Genomic DNA, 15,627 nt, shown 5'->3' with positions numbered 1-15,627 from the left:
TAATTCTGTAGGGGGTTAGCAATCAGGCTATGACAGTTCCTAAGAAGACTCTGCTTTTTATTATGATGGAAGTCTTTAGGCTATGTCTTGCTACTGTCTGGGTGGATAAAGAACCCCCCACGGTTCATTGCTGGCTGAGAAAACTGCTAGCTACGTATCGTTGGGAGAAAGAAATATATAAACGTAGAGGTTTGAGGGCTAAGAAAAAAGGGGTCAAAATATGGTCTCCAATTATTATCTGGATTAACGAGCCCACGTCCTAACTTCGTGATAACAGGGAGGCACTTTTGTAACTTATTGTTTTGGAGAAAGCTCACCTACTATAGGGCAGACATTGATTAAAAGATTTCTTTCTTTCGGCGGGTTTTGGGTGTGGAGGGAGGGTTGGGGGAAAAAAAAGAATGGACACCCTGTGCATATGTTTGTATTGCTTTCAATTTATTACTGTATTGTAAATTTGTATATGTACAGGATGTCCAAATAAAGATTTAAAAAAAAAAAAAAGGAAAGGGAGGCGGCCCTTACCTAGGTGGCGCAGGTGACGGACAATACAGGCGGCCAGTGAACTAGAAATGCTTGGCATCAGTTGGGCTCCTATCTGAGCGCCGGAGGCAGGGAGCAGTCTGTTGGGGAGTTGTGTCATCACTCACCCTTTGCTCGGGGGAAGTGCCTGGTTCCAGGCGAGGGACTTGATATAGGCTGGCGCCATGTTTCCCTACACGTTTGACTTACAGGACTGACTGTTGTTATTATCTTCAAATCTTGTTTTTTTTTCTTCTTTATGATTATTGCAGCATATGTTCGGGCAGGGGATTTTGTGTTTTTTTTGGGGTTATTTAAGGGGCTCCGCATCAGATCTTCAGCAGGTAGAGGAGGCTTTTGGATCAGGGTCCTCGACGCCTTTTGGCGCTAGTACTATTGAGTTTGGGCTACTAGATGTCTTTTCCTCCTCCCTTGGCTACTATGGGTAAGGATCTAAAAATTGTAAGTCTGAATGTCAGAGGGTTAAACAGCCCAGTTAAGCGTTCCGCTATACTATCACGCTTAGAAAACGCTGAGGGTAATATCTGTCTGCTCCAGGAAACCCACCTACTTAGCAAAGACTCTAAACGGATGAAGGATAAGCATTTCCCGTTGCAACTATGGTCCCCAGGTCCGGCTAAGAAGCATGGGGTGGCAATTCTGTTTAGTGCACGCGCCCAATGCAAAGTACTCTCTACTGTGGTTGACATCAGAGGCAGGTTCTTGGCTGCTCGTATCCAATGTGGAGTACGCAGATAACAATAGGGTCACTATATGTCCCGAATGAACGACAAGAATCCTTCCTGCGCTCAGCCCTTTCTGAAGTGCTTGCTTCTCCCGATGCGGCAGTGCTAGTGGGCGGTTATCTGAATATAGTAATGGATCCAGAGATGGATAGGTCAGAAAATCGAACGCATCAGACGGGTGCTATGTCAAAGGGGGGAAAACAGTGGTTGATTGATGGAGGACTGAGCGATGTGTGGCGTGTCCAGCATCCTAATGAGTGTGACTATACCTACTATTCCGCGGCGCACAAAACCTATGCACGATTAGACCACTTCTTAGCCACATCCTCTCTCCTTCCCCACTTACATGCAGCAGATAATACTCCTAGGTCCTTATCGGATCATGCCCTTATCTCAGTCCTGCTTACCTCACATGGCAAGCACCCACCGCCGCCTGGCTGGCGTCTACGCGACTCCCTGCTCCACTCGGAGACAGTAGTTACTCGAATTAGAGACACTATGGTTCACTACCTTGAGGACAATGATAGGGACGGCACATCTCTTCCGGCGGTATGGGAAGCTCTGAAATTAGTGGTACGGGGTGAGTTCATTGCGCTTGCTGCATCCTTTGCGCAGTTGCGCAAAGAAAAACACGCAGAGCTGGAGAGGGAGGTGGGTGACTTAGAAGCAGCGCACAAGCAGACGGGAGTCCCAAGGGTATTGAGGGAATTAGAGACAAAACAGCGCATGCTGAATCACTTGGACTTAGATAGAGCCGAGCACGCCCTGCTGCGCTTGCGTTATAAGTTCTACCTTAGCGGGGTTAAAGGGGGGAGGATGTTGGCGCATAGGCTACGAACACAAGCGCAGATGTCGCCTATCCAATCCATTCGGGACTCGCAGGCAGTGGAGCACACCACAGACACCCTTATTGTTGATACCTTTCGTCAGTTTTATGAGAGCCTGTTCACAGAGGGGGACACTAGCCCACAGGGTTCGGAGGCATATCTCAATTCTTATGGTCTTACCCCTATACTTCAGTCTTCGGTGAACGCGCTGGATGCTACCGTTTGCATACAAGAGGTCGTATCAGCGATTGCACGTTTGAAAGTGGCCAAGTCCCCAGGCTCAGATGGCTTCCCCGCTTTGTTTTATAAGACCTTCTGCATGGAGCTGGCTCCTCTTTTAACGCAACTTTTTAATTCCTTTCTTGATGATGGGGAGGTAACTCCCTCAATGATAGAAGCAGCAATCACGGTCATTCTTAAACCCGAGAAAGACCCTAAAGAATGTGGGTCCTACCGACCAATTTGCCTCCTGAACATCAATGCAAAATTTTTCACCTGCATTCTAGCAGCGCGGCTTAGCTCCCTGATGGATGGCCTTATTGATCCGGACCAGTCCAGCTTCATTCCGACACAGCAGGGAGAGGATAACACCAAACGGCACCTCCACCTTATGGACTAAATTCATCGCTCTCACCTTTCAGCTTTCTTGCTCTCAATCGATGCGGAGAAGGCCTTTGACTGCATCGATTGGGAGTACCTATTTGCGGTTTTGCAGGTTCTTGGTTTTGGCGAAAACGTTGTCCGATGGGTCCAGTGTCTCTATGCAGCTCCTAAGGCAGCAGTGCGAGTAAATGGGAGTAAATCAGCTCTCTTTCCCATTTCTAGGGGAACGCGGCAGGGGTGTCCCCTTTCCCCGCTGCTATTTGCACTCTACATGGAGCCTTTTGCCCAACACATTCGGTCGAACCTAGATATTGCAGGCATCAAATTCGGTGCGGACATGCATAAAATTAGTATGTATGTGGATGACTTCATTCTGTCGCTCACGCAGCCCCATTCCACGTTGCGATCTCTGGCAAGAGAGTTCCTCGAGTTTGGTAAGATTGCAGGGTTTAAAGTAAACTTTTCAAAATCACTGATCCTCAATATCTCTATCCCTGGCACAGAGGTCCAGGATTTACAGCAGGATTTTGCCTTCCAGTGGGTGCACACTGACATTACGTACCTGGGCGTCCGATTGGTGCCCTCTGTTGCTAAAACGGTCGCACTCAACTATAAATTGTTGCTGGCACACACTGCCAAGGCATTGTCTGATTGGTCCTGCCTCAACTTAGCATGGTATGGTAGATTGGCGGCTGTGAAAATGACTATGCTGCCGCACATCCTTTACTTGTTTCAGATGTTTCCAGTGTCCCGTCCACCAGGCGTCTTACGGAAGTTGCAGGGACTCCTTAATAAATTATTATGAGGCAATAAAAAGCAGCGACTCGCATTATCACTTGTCACTTCACCGAAAGCTGTGGGGGGGATGGGCTTCCCGTTAGTGGGGACGTATTATCAGGCGTCCTGTCTCCGATATATTATAGAATGGAACAGGCCCTGGTCCAGCAAACATTGGAACTTTATGGACCAGGCGGTTGCTGGCTGTAATATCTGGCGCAAACTTTGGTTGCCGCGCAAGCACAGGGCGTGGGGCCTTTATTCCTCTCCGGTGACCTCACCGACTCTTACTGTATGGGATCACTTAGCGGGGGAAACAAAGGCTGGACAATGTTTCCCTCACCCATGACGCCTGTTGTGGACAACCCCGAATTTCCTCCAGGAGTCACGTCTCCGGTTTTTCACTGTTGGAGGGAGGCAGGCTGTAAAAGGGTAGGTTACCTATTTGATTCTGATGGCTTGATCCCTATCCCTCAACTGCGTACGGACTATTACGACTTACCAGAGTCACACGCTTTTCATTATGCACAGCTGGCACATTGGGTGACCCAGCCCTCTAATTTCGCATTGATGTCTCGCTCTCTGACCTCTTTTGAAAAGTGGCTGGTCTGCAAAACAGATGATCGTAAGCTCATATCTGAACTGTATGCGATGATCATGGCTCGCCCCAAGAAGCAGCGTACGAGGGCGCAGGTCCGCTGGGAGACTGAACTAGGGCGCCCTTTAACACACAAAGAATGGGGACACATTTTTTACCGGGCACATCACACGGCCTCCAATACTCCGGGTGCGGAATCTGCCTATAAGGTGGCCGCTTATTGGTATTATACCCTTGATCGCATCAACTCCTGGGATAGCACTAAGGCCTCTGCTGGCGGGTGTGGTCTTTCTGGCACCTTAGTACACTTATTAGGGCACTGCCCAAAATTAGTGCGATACTGGTCAGCGGTCCTTGACGACCTGGATGCTGCATTTCAGATTACATTCCCACGGGCACCTGAGCACACGTTACTAGGGCTCCCCATCCTAAATCCTTCCCTCTGCGCTCACTGCTAGGTAGGCAGATAGCCCTAGCATTGCTTTCACCACGGCAGGTTCTCCTTGTCCATTTGGATTTTTCGGCTACCCCTGACCAGCGGGACTGGATTCAGATCTTTGGTACCTCTTAGCAATGGAGCGCCTCTCACTCAGCTGCGATGGGAGGGGGTCGGAATATGCGAAGTTGTGGGCCCCATTCTTGCAACTCCTTACCAAGGAAATGAGGCAAGTCACGTGCCAGAAATACCTACAAATCCTACAGCTTATCCCTCTGGAACTGCCAGGGGCCACACCAGTCTAGCCTGTTGTCGTCGGCCTGTGATTGATTGGTTGATTGATTGATTGATTGATTGATTGATCAGGAGTTATGGGGTGGTAGGAGTGCTTTTTAGAGATTGATGCGGAGAGGGGTGGGGGTGGGGGTTTGGGGGGCCGAAGGGTGGGGTGTTTGTCTGTTTTCTAGTTTCCTTACTTTTATAAAAGTGGTATTTTAGCCAGCTGGCTTGTCTCAGCACTGTGATATTCATGTCTTCGCTGGGTCGCCCTCCGAGGTGTAGACCTGTACTCTGTGTACTGAACTTAACATACGTTCTGCCAGGGGCAACTGGATGTAGGCAGCTAAGCTGTGTATAATGAGCTGTTACCACGCAATAAAATATGATTGATTCTAAATGCATGCTCATAAACTGTAGATGAGCCTCTAAACATGCATCAGAACTAGCAGAAGCCATCCTCTCCTATGACTTAGACATAGCGTTCATCACGGAGACCTGGCTAAACAATCTCTCTTACCCTATTATGGACATGCTGGTGCCTCCAGGATTCACTTTGATCAACAAGTTCATAGGGGCGGGGGCATAGCAATTATTCGCAAGAGTAACATCTCCATCACGGAAATTACCTCTTGCTTGTATAGCTCATTTGAATGCCTCTCAGTGAAGATCAAGACATGCGCTAACAGGGCATTACTCATCTCCTATACCACCCTCCAGGCAACTCCAACGAATTTGGGGAACACCTTTCCGACCTGGTTGCCCACTGCGCACTCAGCAGCTCTAACAACATATTTCTTGGAGACCTCAGTCTTAGATGGAATGAAACTCAAAGCCCGCTCATTCAATGCTGGAAAATAATCTGACCCAACATTGCTCAGAAGAAATACACCATAGAGGAGCAATCCTGGACGCAATCATTACCAAAAACAACGCAATCTCCATTGACCACATCATTCCTGTAGACTGGTCAGACCACCACATCATTCTCTTCCACATCAACCAAATGGTCCAAACTCAACCCCCCAAGCAGGACCCCCCCACCAAATGGGTCAGGAACAGAGCTCAGATCCCTCGGTCTGACCTAGAAGAAAGAATAAGCAAGCTCCTCTCCAGCGCGGCTGATCACCTCTCAACTACTGAACTTACCTCTCTCTACACATCAATCTGACGCTCCACCTGGACCACCTTACCCCCCTGAAATTAAAAAAAAACAAGATCATCCCTTCCAGATCATGGTTCTCCAATGACATCAATGAACAAAGAAGGCAGCTCAGAGCCTCAGAAAGAATCTGGAGGAACAATCCCTCCACCCTCCATCGTGATCAACTTAATGAAGCCCACAGGAACTACAAAAAGCACATTAAGAATAAAAAGACAGCTTTCTTCTGTTCTGCTCTAAACACCGCAAAAAAACGTCCCAAAGAACTCTTCAATATCATCAGGAATCAGGAATCAAACATCCAAGCCCACAACTTCGTCAATATTGGCATCCAAAGAACAATGCGACAGCTTTGCCACAAAATCGCCAAGATCGACCTCTCACTTGGCTCAAATCTCTCTACCCGGCCACCGAAATCAAGACGTATGAAACTAAGGACAGTGCCTCCATGAACCCCCCCAAAACACTGGTCCTCCTTCATCCCTATAGGAAGCGGAGATAGTCAATCTAATCTCCACTGCTAATCCCTCATCCCATGTTTAAGACCAGCTACCCCCGCGTTTGGCCAAGGACCTGAAGCTCACCCTAGCCCCGATATGGTGCAAGATCATTAGCAGCTCTCTGAGCTCCAGAATTGTACCAGACTGCCTCAAAGGAGGCCAAGTCACGCCACTACTGAAAAAACCAGGATTGGACACAGAGGATATGAAGAACTTTAGACCTGTATCGTACTTACCCCTTCTGTCCAAAAGCCTGGAAAGATGTGTACTCCCTCAGCTGACCCAACACCTAGATAACATCAATCTCCTAGATCCCCATCAATCGGGATTCAGAAAAGACTGCAGCACCGAAATTGCAATCATCAATGTCCTAGACGATCTTCACAAGTCACTGAATTTGGATCAATGCTGCCTTCTCATCCTCCTAGACTTATCGGCCGCGTTAAATACAGCCGATCACTCCCTGCTCCTCAAGGCCCTCCAAGAAAGAGCTGGTCTTGAAGAGACAGTCCTCCACTGGTTCTCCTCTGTTCTTCACAACCCCTCACAAAGAATAAAAATCAAAAACTTTGAGTCCGACCTCCAACTAGTCAATAGAGGTGTCCCCCAAGGGTCAGTGCTCTCCCCTCAGCTTTTCAGCATCTACATGGAACCACTTATCACACTGCTCAGGAACTCTAACTTCCCTTTCCACCTATATGCGGACAATACGCAGCTTTATCTGGAAACCACCTCCATCAACGACATCCGGAGATTAAATGCCACCCTCAAAGAGGTTCAACACTGGCTCACAATCAACCACCTGAAACTCAATCAAGAGAAAACGGAATAACTCCTCATCTCCAACAGAGACGAAAACCCCCAAATTGAAGAATGGCTGAAAGCCATTGACTCCCTCAATGGTACACTCACCCCAGCGGACTCCGTAAAATCTCTAGGTTTTACCCTAGACCCGAAACTGAACTTGAAAAAACACATTACTAGATCCGCCAAAAGTGCTTTTCTCAACCTGAAATTACTATATAAAATAAACCCTTTCCTTCCCCATAAAGATCTCCAGCAAGCCACGCAAGCAGTGGTGCTCTCCAGAATCGATTATGGGATTGCAGCCCTGACCGGAACAGCAAAATCTCACCTAACACCCCTAATAACAACCTTCAATGCTGCAGCAAGAATGGTCACAGGAACTAATAAATTTGACCACATCACTCCCGCACTCAGGGAACTTAAATGGCTCCCAATTGAACTTCGAGCCAGCTTTAGGACAGCTTGCCTCACGCATAAAGCCCTACACACAGGCAAACCGGAATACTTAGCCGCCATACTCAAAAGAGCCGGCCAGTCTAGGAACCTCAGGAGCTCCAACACTCTATTGCTCATCCCTCTGAAGACTCGCAAGCAAAATACAACGCGTAAATCTTTCACTGGAAACGCCCCAAAAATCTGGAACTCCATCCCCCCACATTAGAATGATCCCCTCATTCCCTAAATTCAAGAACCTGGTCAAAGTCCTCTTCCTAGACCGTTCTTGATTGAAACGATAAGATCCAAGGAAGCTCCTTTCACGGTTCTTCATCTTTCTGTATTCTCTTGACTGTGGACTTGGACGTGGACCCAGAAAACCTCTCAGTCTCCCGTCATGGTTAAACATAGAATCCAATTAGACGCTCATCCTGAAGGATCAACACCCTACCCGCTCCATGCTCGCTCGCTCCCTTATCTGAGCTATACTCGGCTCGATCCTCCATGGTCTATCATAATATCTGTATAGTATATCTGCACATAACTTTACATGTTGTAAAGCGCTCTGTTACCCTCGGGTCCAGCTAGTGCTATATAAAACTTCTAAAATAAAAAAAATAAAAAAATACTAGCAGCTGCTTGAAATTAAAGATCACTGATGAATTGCTATTCGTACCAACACCAAAGCCTTATGGACAATGGAGGAAATTGTAAACCTCCCAGTTCTTCAGCATCAGAGATAACCTATGAAATACCATAACTGGCAACTGCATAAAATAAATTGAGAAATTATGAAATGTAGTTCCAATAAGCACCTTTAAATTCAATAAATCAATAATTAAATAAGTGCTATCCATGTCAGCTTTTAAGCAATGCGAAAATCGATTAATTGCCATTGCTCTCAACTCACCAGAACAATGGATAATGATAAAAAATACACACCTTTTTTATTTTCCAGGAATTATGAACAATTGATGAAATGCAGTTAGCATGACTTATGGGAATGAAACAAATACGGTTTTATTCGAACTCTCTGTACAGTGGAATGTTATCACGTTACCAATGCCTTGATTTAGAATTTAGTGGAGAGGGTTCTTGGTCACAACGACGATGGAGTACCCTCTTTGCCAAACTGAAGTTCTGCCTGCTTCATTTAGAGTAGGGCAGAGCTTCAGTATGTCAGCCCCAGAGAATAATCCATCTCTGCAGCCGAAAAACTCCTCAGACGGCCCAATGGAGTTGGGGGTTGTCAGAGAGTTTACCACTTCAGCTGCCTGATTGGAAGTGGATGGACAAATGGCCAGTTTTCACTGTCCGTCATTTAAAGAATGACCCATGTACCATGGGAGAGAACTCCCATGGTGCAGGAGCTTTTCATGTTTTTATATTTTAAAAAACACAATCCTACTTTGGGATTTTGTTTTTGAAAATAAAAAGCTAGGTTTAAAGTTTGACGGACGGTACTGGCATTTTGAAGGAGCAGTCTATCAAATTTGTAATACATTGACAAGAAACCGCTGAGGCAGTGGTTCCTGCCTATGTAAGAGATATCCAAAGGCCCGGCAGACATTTCTAGATTCAGAGGATGAGTACTCTGTCAGGGTGACAGAGTATTTTGCTCTGTTGCCCTAACGAAGTAAATGCTATTCTCTATGGTCTAAACCAGGCCCTATATGTGCCCAGGAATCATGATCATTATTTTCTCTTTACATCTTTTGTGAGTGATGGAGGTAAACTATTACTAAAACCTTCTTTAGACAGGCATGGAAGTTCACAGACAGCAATGAGTCTCACTTCAAGTGAAATTGATCACTTACTTGTGGTGTCGGTGAGCTGCACTCCACTTACATCCTTCACTAGGCCGTTAATGCTGGTGGACGGGCCACAGGCAGAGATGGCACGGGGTGGCCTTTTCCCCGGGACTTTCACTGTTGTTCTCAGAAGATCCATCTCTTTCCCGTGGCTGCTGTGTATGTAATCCTTCATATAAAGGAAAAACAAGTCATTTGTTTAGCCGGCTATAGGGGGGTTAGTCGAGAGATGGTAAACACTTAAAAAATATTGTAGGAAATCTAAACAAAATATTACGGGGCAGATTTACGTTAACTGGCGCATCCCCAGGGATGCGCCAGTTAATGTGCCCCACAGCTCCACCACCGATGGTGCGCCGCATTTACAATGCGGCGCACCATGGTGCAAGGTAGGGAAGATGCGTGACGCATCTTTCGGCGTACGGGCGGCGCATTGCTGGAGTCATGTCGCAAGTGCGACATGACTCCTGCAATGCACAGGGGCCACCCCTACATTGCATGGTGCATCACCCGTACGCCTGCTTCAAGCAGGCGTAAGGAATTGACGTAGAAAGTGACTCAGTGAAATCTTGTAGATTTCACTGAGTCACTTTCCAGGGGCGTTCCTGCGACGGAACGCCCCCCCTGCACCGGAACGCCTACATGAAACCTGACGCAGGTTTCGCAAGGGCCTCATAAATCTGCCCCTCCGTTTTGAGACTAGTACTAAGTTATGATTACTTCTTACATTTCTTTCAAGTTGTCTGCATGATTCTAGATGTCTGACACCACTCGCAAAACTGTTCACGGCAAACCAAATATCAGAGTAGGCTGACCGAGAAAGTTTGAATTTTGAGCAAGAGCAAGACTTGATATCCTGAAATGGAACTCAGAGGCTGAAAGTCCCATGGCACAATTCAATTAATTTCTACTGGCTTTCGGTGATACCCACCATGCAGTCCCTGTAGACAAAGAGATAGACAATATGAGGGAACATAACCTCATGAGGTGATACAATCCAGGGATGAGTAGCTACCTCGTTCTTCAGAATTCGTTCTTTCAGAGACTCACATGCTTGAATCCTTCCCTGTTGAGTTGGAAGTCCCATTTTAACTTTAAACTGGAGCAAGAGGATGCAAAATGCATGAGAACACTTAAACTCAGCAACTTTAGTAGCACACTCACCTCATAAAAAATTAACCAAACTCCAACCAATTGCAAAGAGTGGGCACCATATTCCACTATCTCTAAAGGCCATATAATCTAAGATTTGCAGCACAAATCTAACAGTATAGTAAGAAAAGTTGAACATCTATTAGTGGAGGGAAGGACATATGGACATCTATTAACAGTGTAAATGCTGGATCATTGTAGCTACACATAAGTAACTTTTTCCTTCTCCAGCATTTTATAGGTTCGCAGGCTTAAATCATATTAGCAAGAAGTACCAAAAAGCAGTACAACAGCATAACTCACAGCTCTAAGCACAGCAAAGTAAACAGCAGCCACCACGCCGAGAATAACCACAGCAAATACAGCTTTCAACAAAGCAAGGAAGACAGCAGTGAAAATAGCTGCTAGCAGAAAACAGATCACAGTGACAACAGCTGCTACAACAGCATGAACTGCAGCAGCAACCACAGGTGTAACTTCAGCAGGGACATGGCAGCTACAAGATCTGCTACCGCAGCCGGAACAACAGCAGCGACAACTGTAGCAACGGCATTGACTATACCTGCTGAAAATGTAGTAACCAAAGCAAAAGCAACAACAGCTGCTAGTAAGGCAGTGACAATAGAATTTACCACAATGATAACCAGAGTAGGGACAACAATAATTGCCACAACAGCCAAAACCACAGCAGTGTCAAAAGCTGCCACCATTGTAGAAAACATGGTGACTGCCAGCAAGGCAGGGGCAACAGAAGCAACCAATGATGAAATCACTTAAAACAAAAACATAATGAGTAGAAAGTATGAATTATTCTTAGTCACTGGATCACTCTGCCCTCCATAGTGTGTTTTGTTCACTGTGCCACTGTACACAGAGACAGAGCATATGCAAGTCAGCTTTGGTTCTTGTCCCAGATGACCAATCCAACCAGACTATCTAAGCCATGTCCTCTCTGAAAGGTAACATACAAAACCTCTGTTAAGTTTCTATCTGTTGTGCTTAAACAGTGAGGAACAGCTTGAGTTATGTGGCACTTATATATAGGTAGCCAATGTATTTGGGGTCGCTCAGTGAGAAAAACAAACATGCATGGATAAAGAAAACCAGTCTGACTCCAATGTGCTGATGTATGTAAATACAAATGCGCACAAATGTGCAAAGACCATTTGATGGTGGCTGCAACATTTTGTAAATATTCCACCCATCACCTAGGTGTTTCCTAGGGTTTGACTAACTAAGTGGGTGTTTTTTACTCTTTGGTGCATGAGAGTAAATACACTAGCCATAAGTGAAATGTCGCTGGGCAGGAGTCTGCTTAAGTATGAACTGAATTTGACAAGAGCCCCAGAGATACTTGTTTTGTTTCTATTGTTTGTGATATTGAATTTCCTCCAACTTGCTGACTTTCTCCAGTATAGGTTAAGCATGCACGTTTTATTTTGGTTTATTAGTGTGCATTATTTCAGAAAAGCTGTGCAATTGTTGTCCCATTCATGGAAAAGCTGGGCTGTAATTGGTTAGTCCGCCAACGAGTCGCACTGGGACTGGGGAGACAGATTTATGCTATCATTGGTTGGTTGCTATAAAATCCGTGCTTGGTTGACCTTTGGTAAAGTCTTGCTAGGATTGATTGTTTTTCTTTTTTTTTTAAAAACCTTTATTGGTACTTCAACCAGTTACAAATATGGGCCTACAACCACCGGGGCAGGCCGCTAATCAGTTTCATCACAGCAAGTCAGTTAGGACACGACTCGGCAGCCCGGGAAGCGAATGTACCACAAATTCAATTAAAACTGGCTATTAAGCATACCATGCAAATGACAGGATTCTAAAGGCTCCATTTTTCAATATAAAAATAGAAGGATCAGGTGCCATACAATATCACAGAGTCGCATAAAGGGCGGGCAAAATAGTAGGATTTCCACAGTAGATCGATCTCATTTAAGACAGTAGCGCTAAGGCATACAATTCAGGATAAACAAGCATACAATCACAGTTCGCACCAGTTAAGCGCCCGCCCAATGATACTGAAACACCGTGAAAAGTATAGGCACAGATAAGAAAAATCGATAATTGACAGAAGAGTGGACCCACTACGCTGACCCGTTAAAGTAAGAAGCAAAAGAAAAGGCAAAAGGAAGGATACGAAAGAGAAAAAAGGCCATAGAAACAATAAAGGCACAACAAAAATGGTCAGGGTCCGGTCCCGATCTTCTAATTCCATCCACTGCTGACATCAGATTCCAGACCTGGGCCTTCAAAGTCACCTGAAGTGCCTCGAGGGCTGCCAGCACTAACCGCAATGACGGGCCGCACTTAGCCCGCTCCGCCGGGTTTCGCATAACATCAGGCATAGTGATCCCCTCGGGGAGTCGCCCTCCCCGGGGGAAGATTAGTCAGAGCAGGAATGAACCGTGAGGGACAGATCGTCAACATGCGTTTGTGCGCGCCAAGTCTCCAACCCAAAGGCACCGGCGATGCAAACGCTAGGCCTCCGGGCAGGGACCCCCGCCACACCGCCTCGGGCGTCACTCGTCTCCTCACCTTCGATACGAGACCAGGCAGCAGATCGGCAGCAAAGCAATCCAAAAGATATCGAAAGTTCCATGGACCGGACCCTGCCGCCCTCACCGGTCCGCTGTTGTTCAACCAGCACTCGAGACCCCGGCTTCCAGACTGGGTTAGGCCTCAAGTCAAACCTCGACATTACTCCACTCCACAATGTCGGAAAAGTCTCGGGATTGCTCCATCGGACTGCAGATTATTTCATAGACACGGATATGGGGCGGAATACCAGGATAGATGACAGGATCTTCGAGCGAAAGACGGAGGTCAGCGGAGCCGGGAGACTACGCGGCATCTTGCTTGCTGTCGTAGCTCCTCTGGATTGATTGTTTTTCGCTGGTTTGTTTTGTGTGGATTTTTTTGCCTATTTTGAGCAAGAATAATGAGTGCTGTGTTGAAAAGCTTAAAGCCCCTAGTGTACCTCCAATGGAGGCACAAAGGGTTCGCCTGCATACGAGATGTTGATGAAAGTTGAGTTCTACACTTATACTTGGATTCTTGATTAGCATGACTACACTTCTGGTGATAAGGACTTACCATTTCCTCTAGAGGATACCTTTAGCATTAGTTAGTTAGATTTCATGAGGCAGAACATGAATGATAGAACGCCTTTACGTAAACCTACACCATTTGAGGCATTGAACAAATGGGATTGGATGGCCAGAGAGAAGGAGAAAAAAAGAATTAGGAAGCAGGTGAAGCGCTCATAAAGACAGTGGTTGGAATGCAAGTGGAACAATCAGGAGAGATGATAGAGAGATGATATGGTAGAAGAAGTGAGAGTTTTCCCTGTAATAGCCAAAGAGATGGCAGACAAAAAGAAAGTTGAAAAGGAAGATAGAGAGCAGCGTAAAAAACAGGATTCACATGAGGAGGATACCATTTTAACTGCTCTTTTGAAATCCAGACCCCCTGCGTACACTGATGGGTTGCAGAGACAGGTGCAGGTTTCCACAGAACCTGATATGGTTGCAGCAGAAGAGGGTACAAATGTACAGACACAGGGATTCTTAGGCCTTGCAGTAGTGGGTCCATCAGTGAGTTCCCCATCTGAGAATACTTTGATAACTTTGCCAAGTACTAACAGAGATACTACTGTTGTCTCTCAGTTTCGATTGACATGTCTGCTACTGTTCCTGGTGAGCCACCCAAAGAGAGGGAAATTAATATAGGACTGTTAATGATGGAATTTGGAGAGATTTTAAGGCAACAGTTGATTTAACTAAGCTGATGCCTTACACTGCAGACAAAATGAGATACTTTATTCGAGAAGCAGCAAGCTGTGCGAATGGAGCACATGATAAACTTGTGGAGTTGGGCTAATGCAAGGTTGACATTAGTAGAATGAGGAATGTACAGAGAAATTATCAAACAGATTTGACTAAAGACGAGATACAAGAATTGGTTTTGGTGACTTTTCAAGTTCACTTTAAGAATATAGTTGAGTAAACTAAAGACTGGAGAGATATGAAGAAGTATCGAGAAAGGTGGAACATTGAATTTACTAAGAAGAAAACTAAAGGGACAGGAAAGAAAACAAAGGGGTCTATTCATGATTCAGAACTAGAGACACTCTCAGAATTTCCCCTGAGAGAATTACATGGAGGGAATTATGTTAATGTACCTCGGACTAGAGGGGATCTTTATGCATTTACGACAATTTTACCAAAACTGAGAGAGGAACGTGACAGGTGATGCAAGGAAGCTCATAGATTGAAGACGATTTTGAAAATGCTTTGGACTGATTTAGATACACTATTTGAGATTATGTTCGTAGTGATCTGTGGACTGAGGTTAAAGCTGTTGTTGCTTGACTGACTGAGGGACAAGACCAAGCTGTGGCTAATAATGCTGGTGGTTGCTCATAAATATAAAGCAGTAACAGAAAATAAAGGTGCCAGAGGGGAAAATAAACTGGGTAAGAATTTTCAGACCTACGCCAGAGCTGACAGAGTCAGTGCATACTCACTATGAGAAGCCTATGCAGATGTATAAAAGCACAGTGGAGTTGAAGATTCCAACTTCAATATGGGGTTGTGTCCTGAGCTTAGTTCATATTTTCTGCAGAGTGTGATGGTTGGCAGACTAAGGGTATTGATGTGATCTTGAAACATGCCAAGTACTTTAGTGATTGGTTTGATGCGAAGCAAAAGAGGATTAAAGAAAAGTTGATGATTACAAAAGAAAAGCAGATTCAGAGAAGTGGTAGGAATCAGATGATGGGTTTAGATCTGAATTTGTTTGGAAACAATCAGGGTAGGAGGAGGACGCCGTGCAGCTCAGCTACCAGCTACAAAGTGGACAGCTAATTTCAAAATAAGCTCCAAGAAAGTGACTACTGACTGTATGAAGAAAAGTACAGAGGGATTAAATACAAAGCAATTCCTTTTTACCACAAAGATAAAGTGGT

General features: G+C 45.6%; 1 protein-coding gene across 1 annotated transcript in view; it reads right to left on the bottom strand.

Moving 5' to 3' along the window:
• The window catches only part of LOC147662702 (uncharacterized), a gene marked incomplete at its 3' end in the record, with an annotated part of 546,487 nt that overhangs the window by 39,323 nt on the left and 491,537 nt on the right, over window positions 1–15,627 (bottom strand). The window contains exon 11 of the mRNA XM_086950963.1: window positions 9,507–9,669. Within this exon, the coding sequence (XP_086807089.1) occupies window positions 9,507–9,669 (163 nt within the window). The remainder of the gene's footprint in view (window positions 1–9,506; window positions 9,670–15,627) is intronic.

Source organism: Lissotriton vulgaris, unplaced genomic scaffold (assembly GCF_964263255.1).
Source record: "Lissotriton vulgaris unplaced genomic scaffold, aLisVul1.2 SCAFFOLD_1131, whole genome shotgun sequence".
Taxonomy (NCBI): Eukaryota; Metazoa; Chordata; class Amphibia; order Caudata; family Salamandridae; genus Lissotriton; species Lissotriton vulgaris.
Note: the sequence above shows the minus strand (reverse complement) of the source record. Positions and strands in the feature narration are given on the sequence as shown.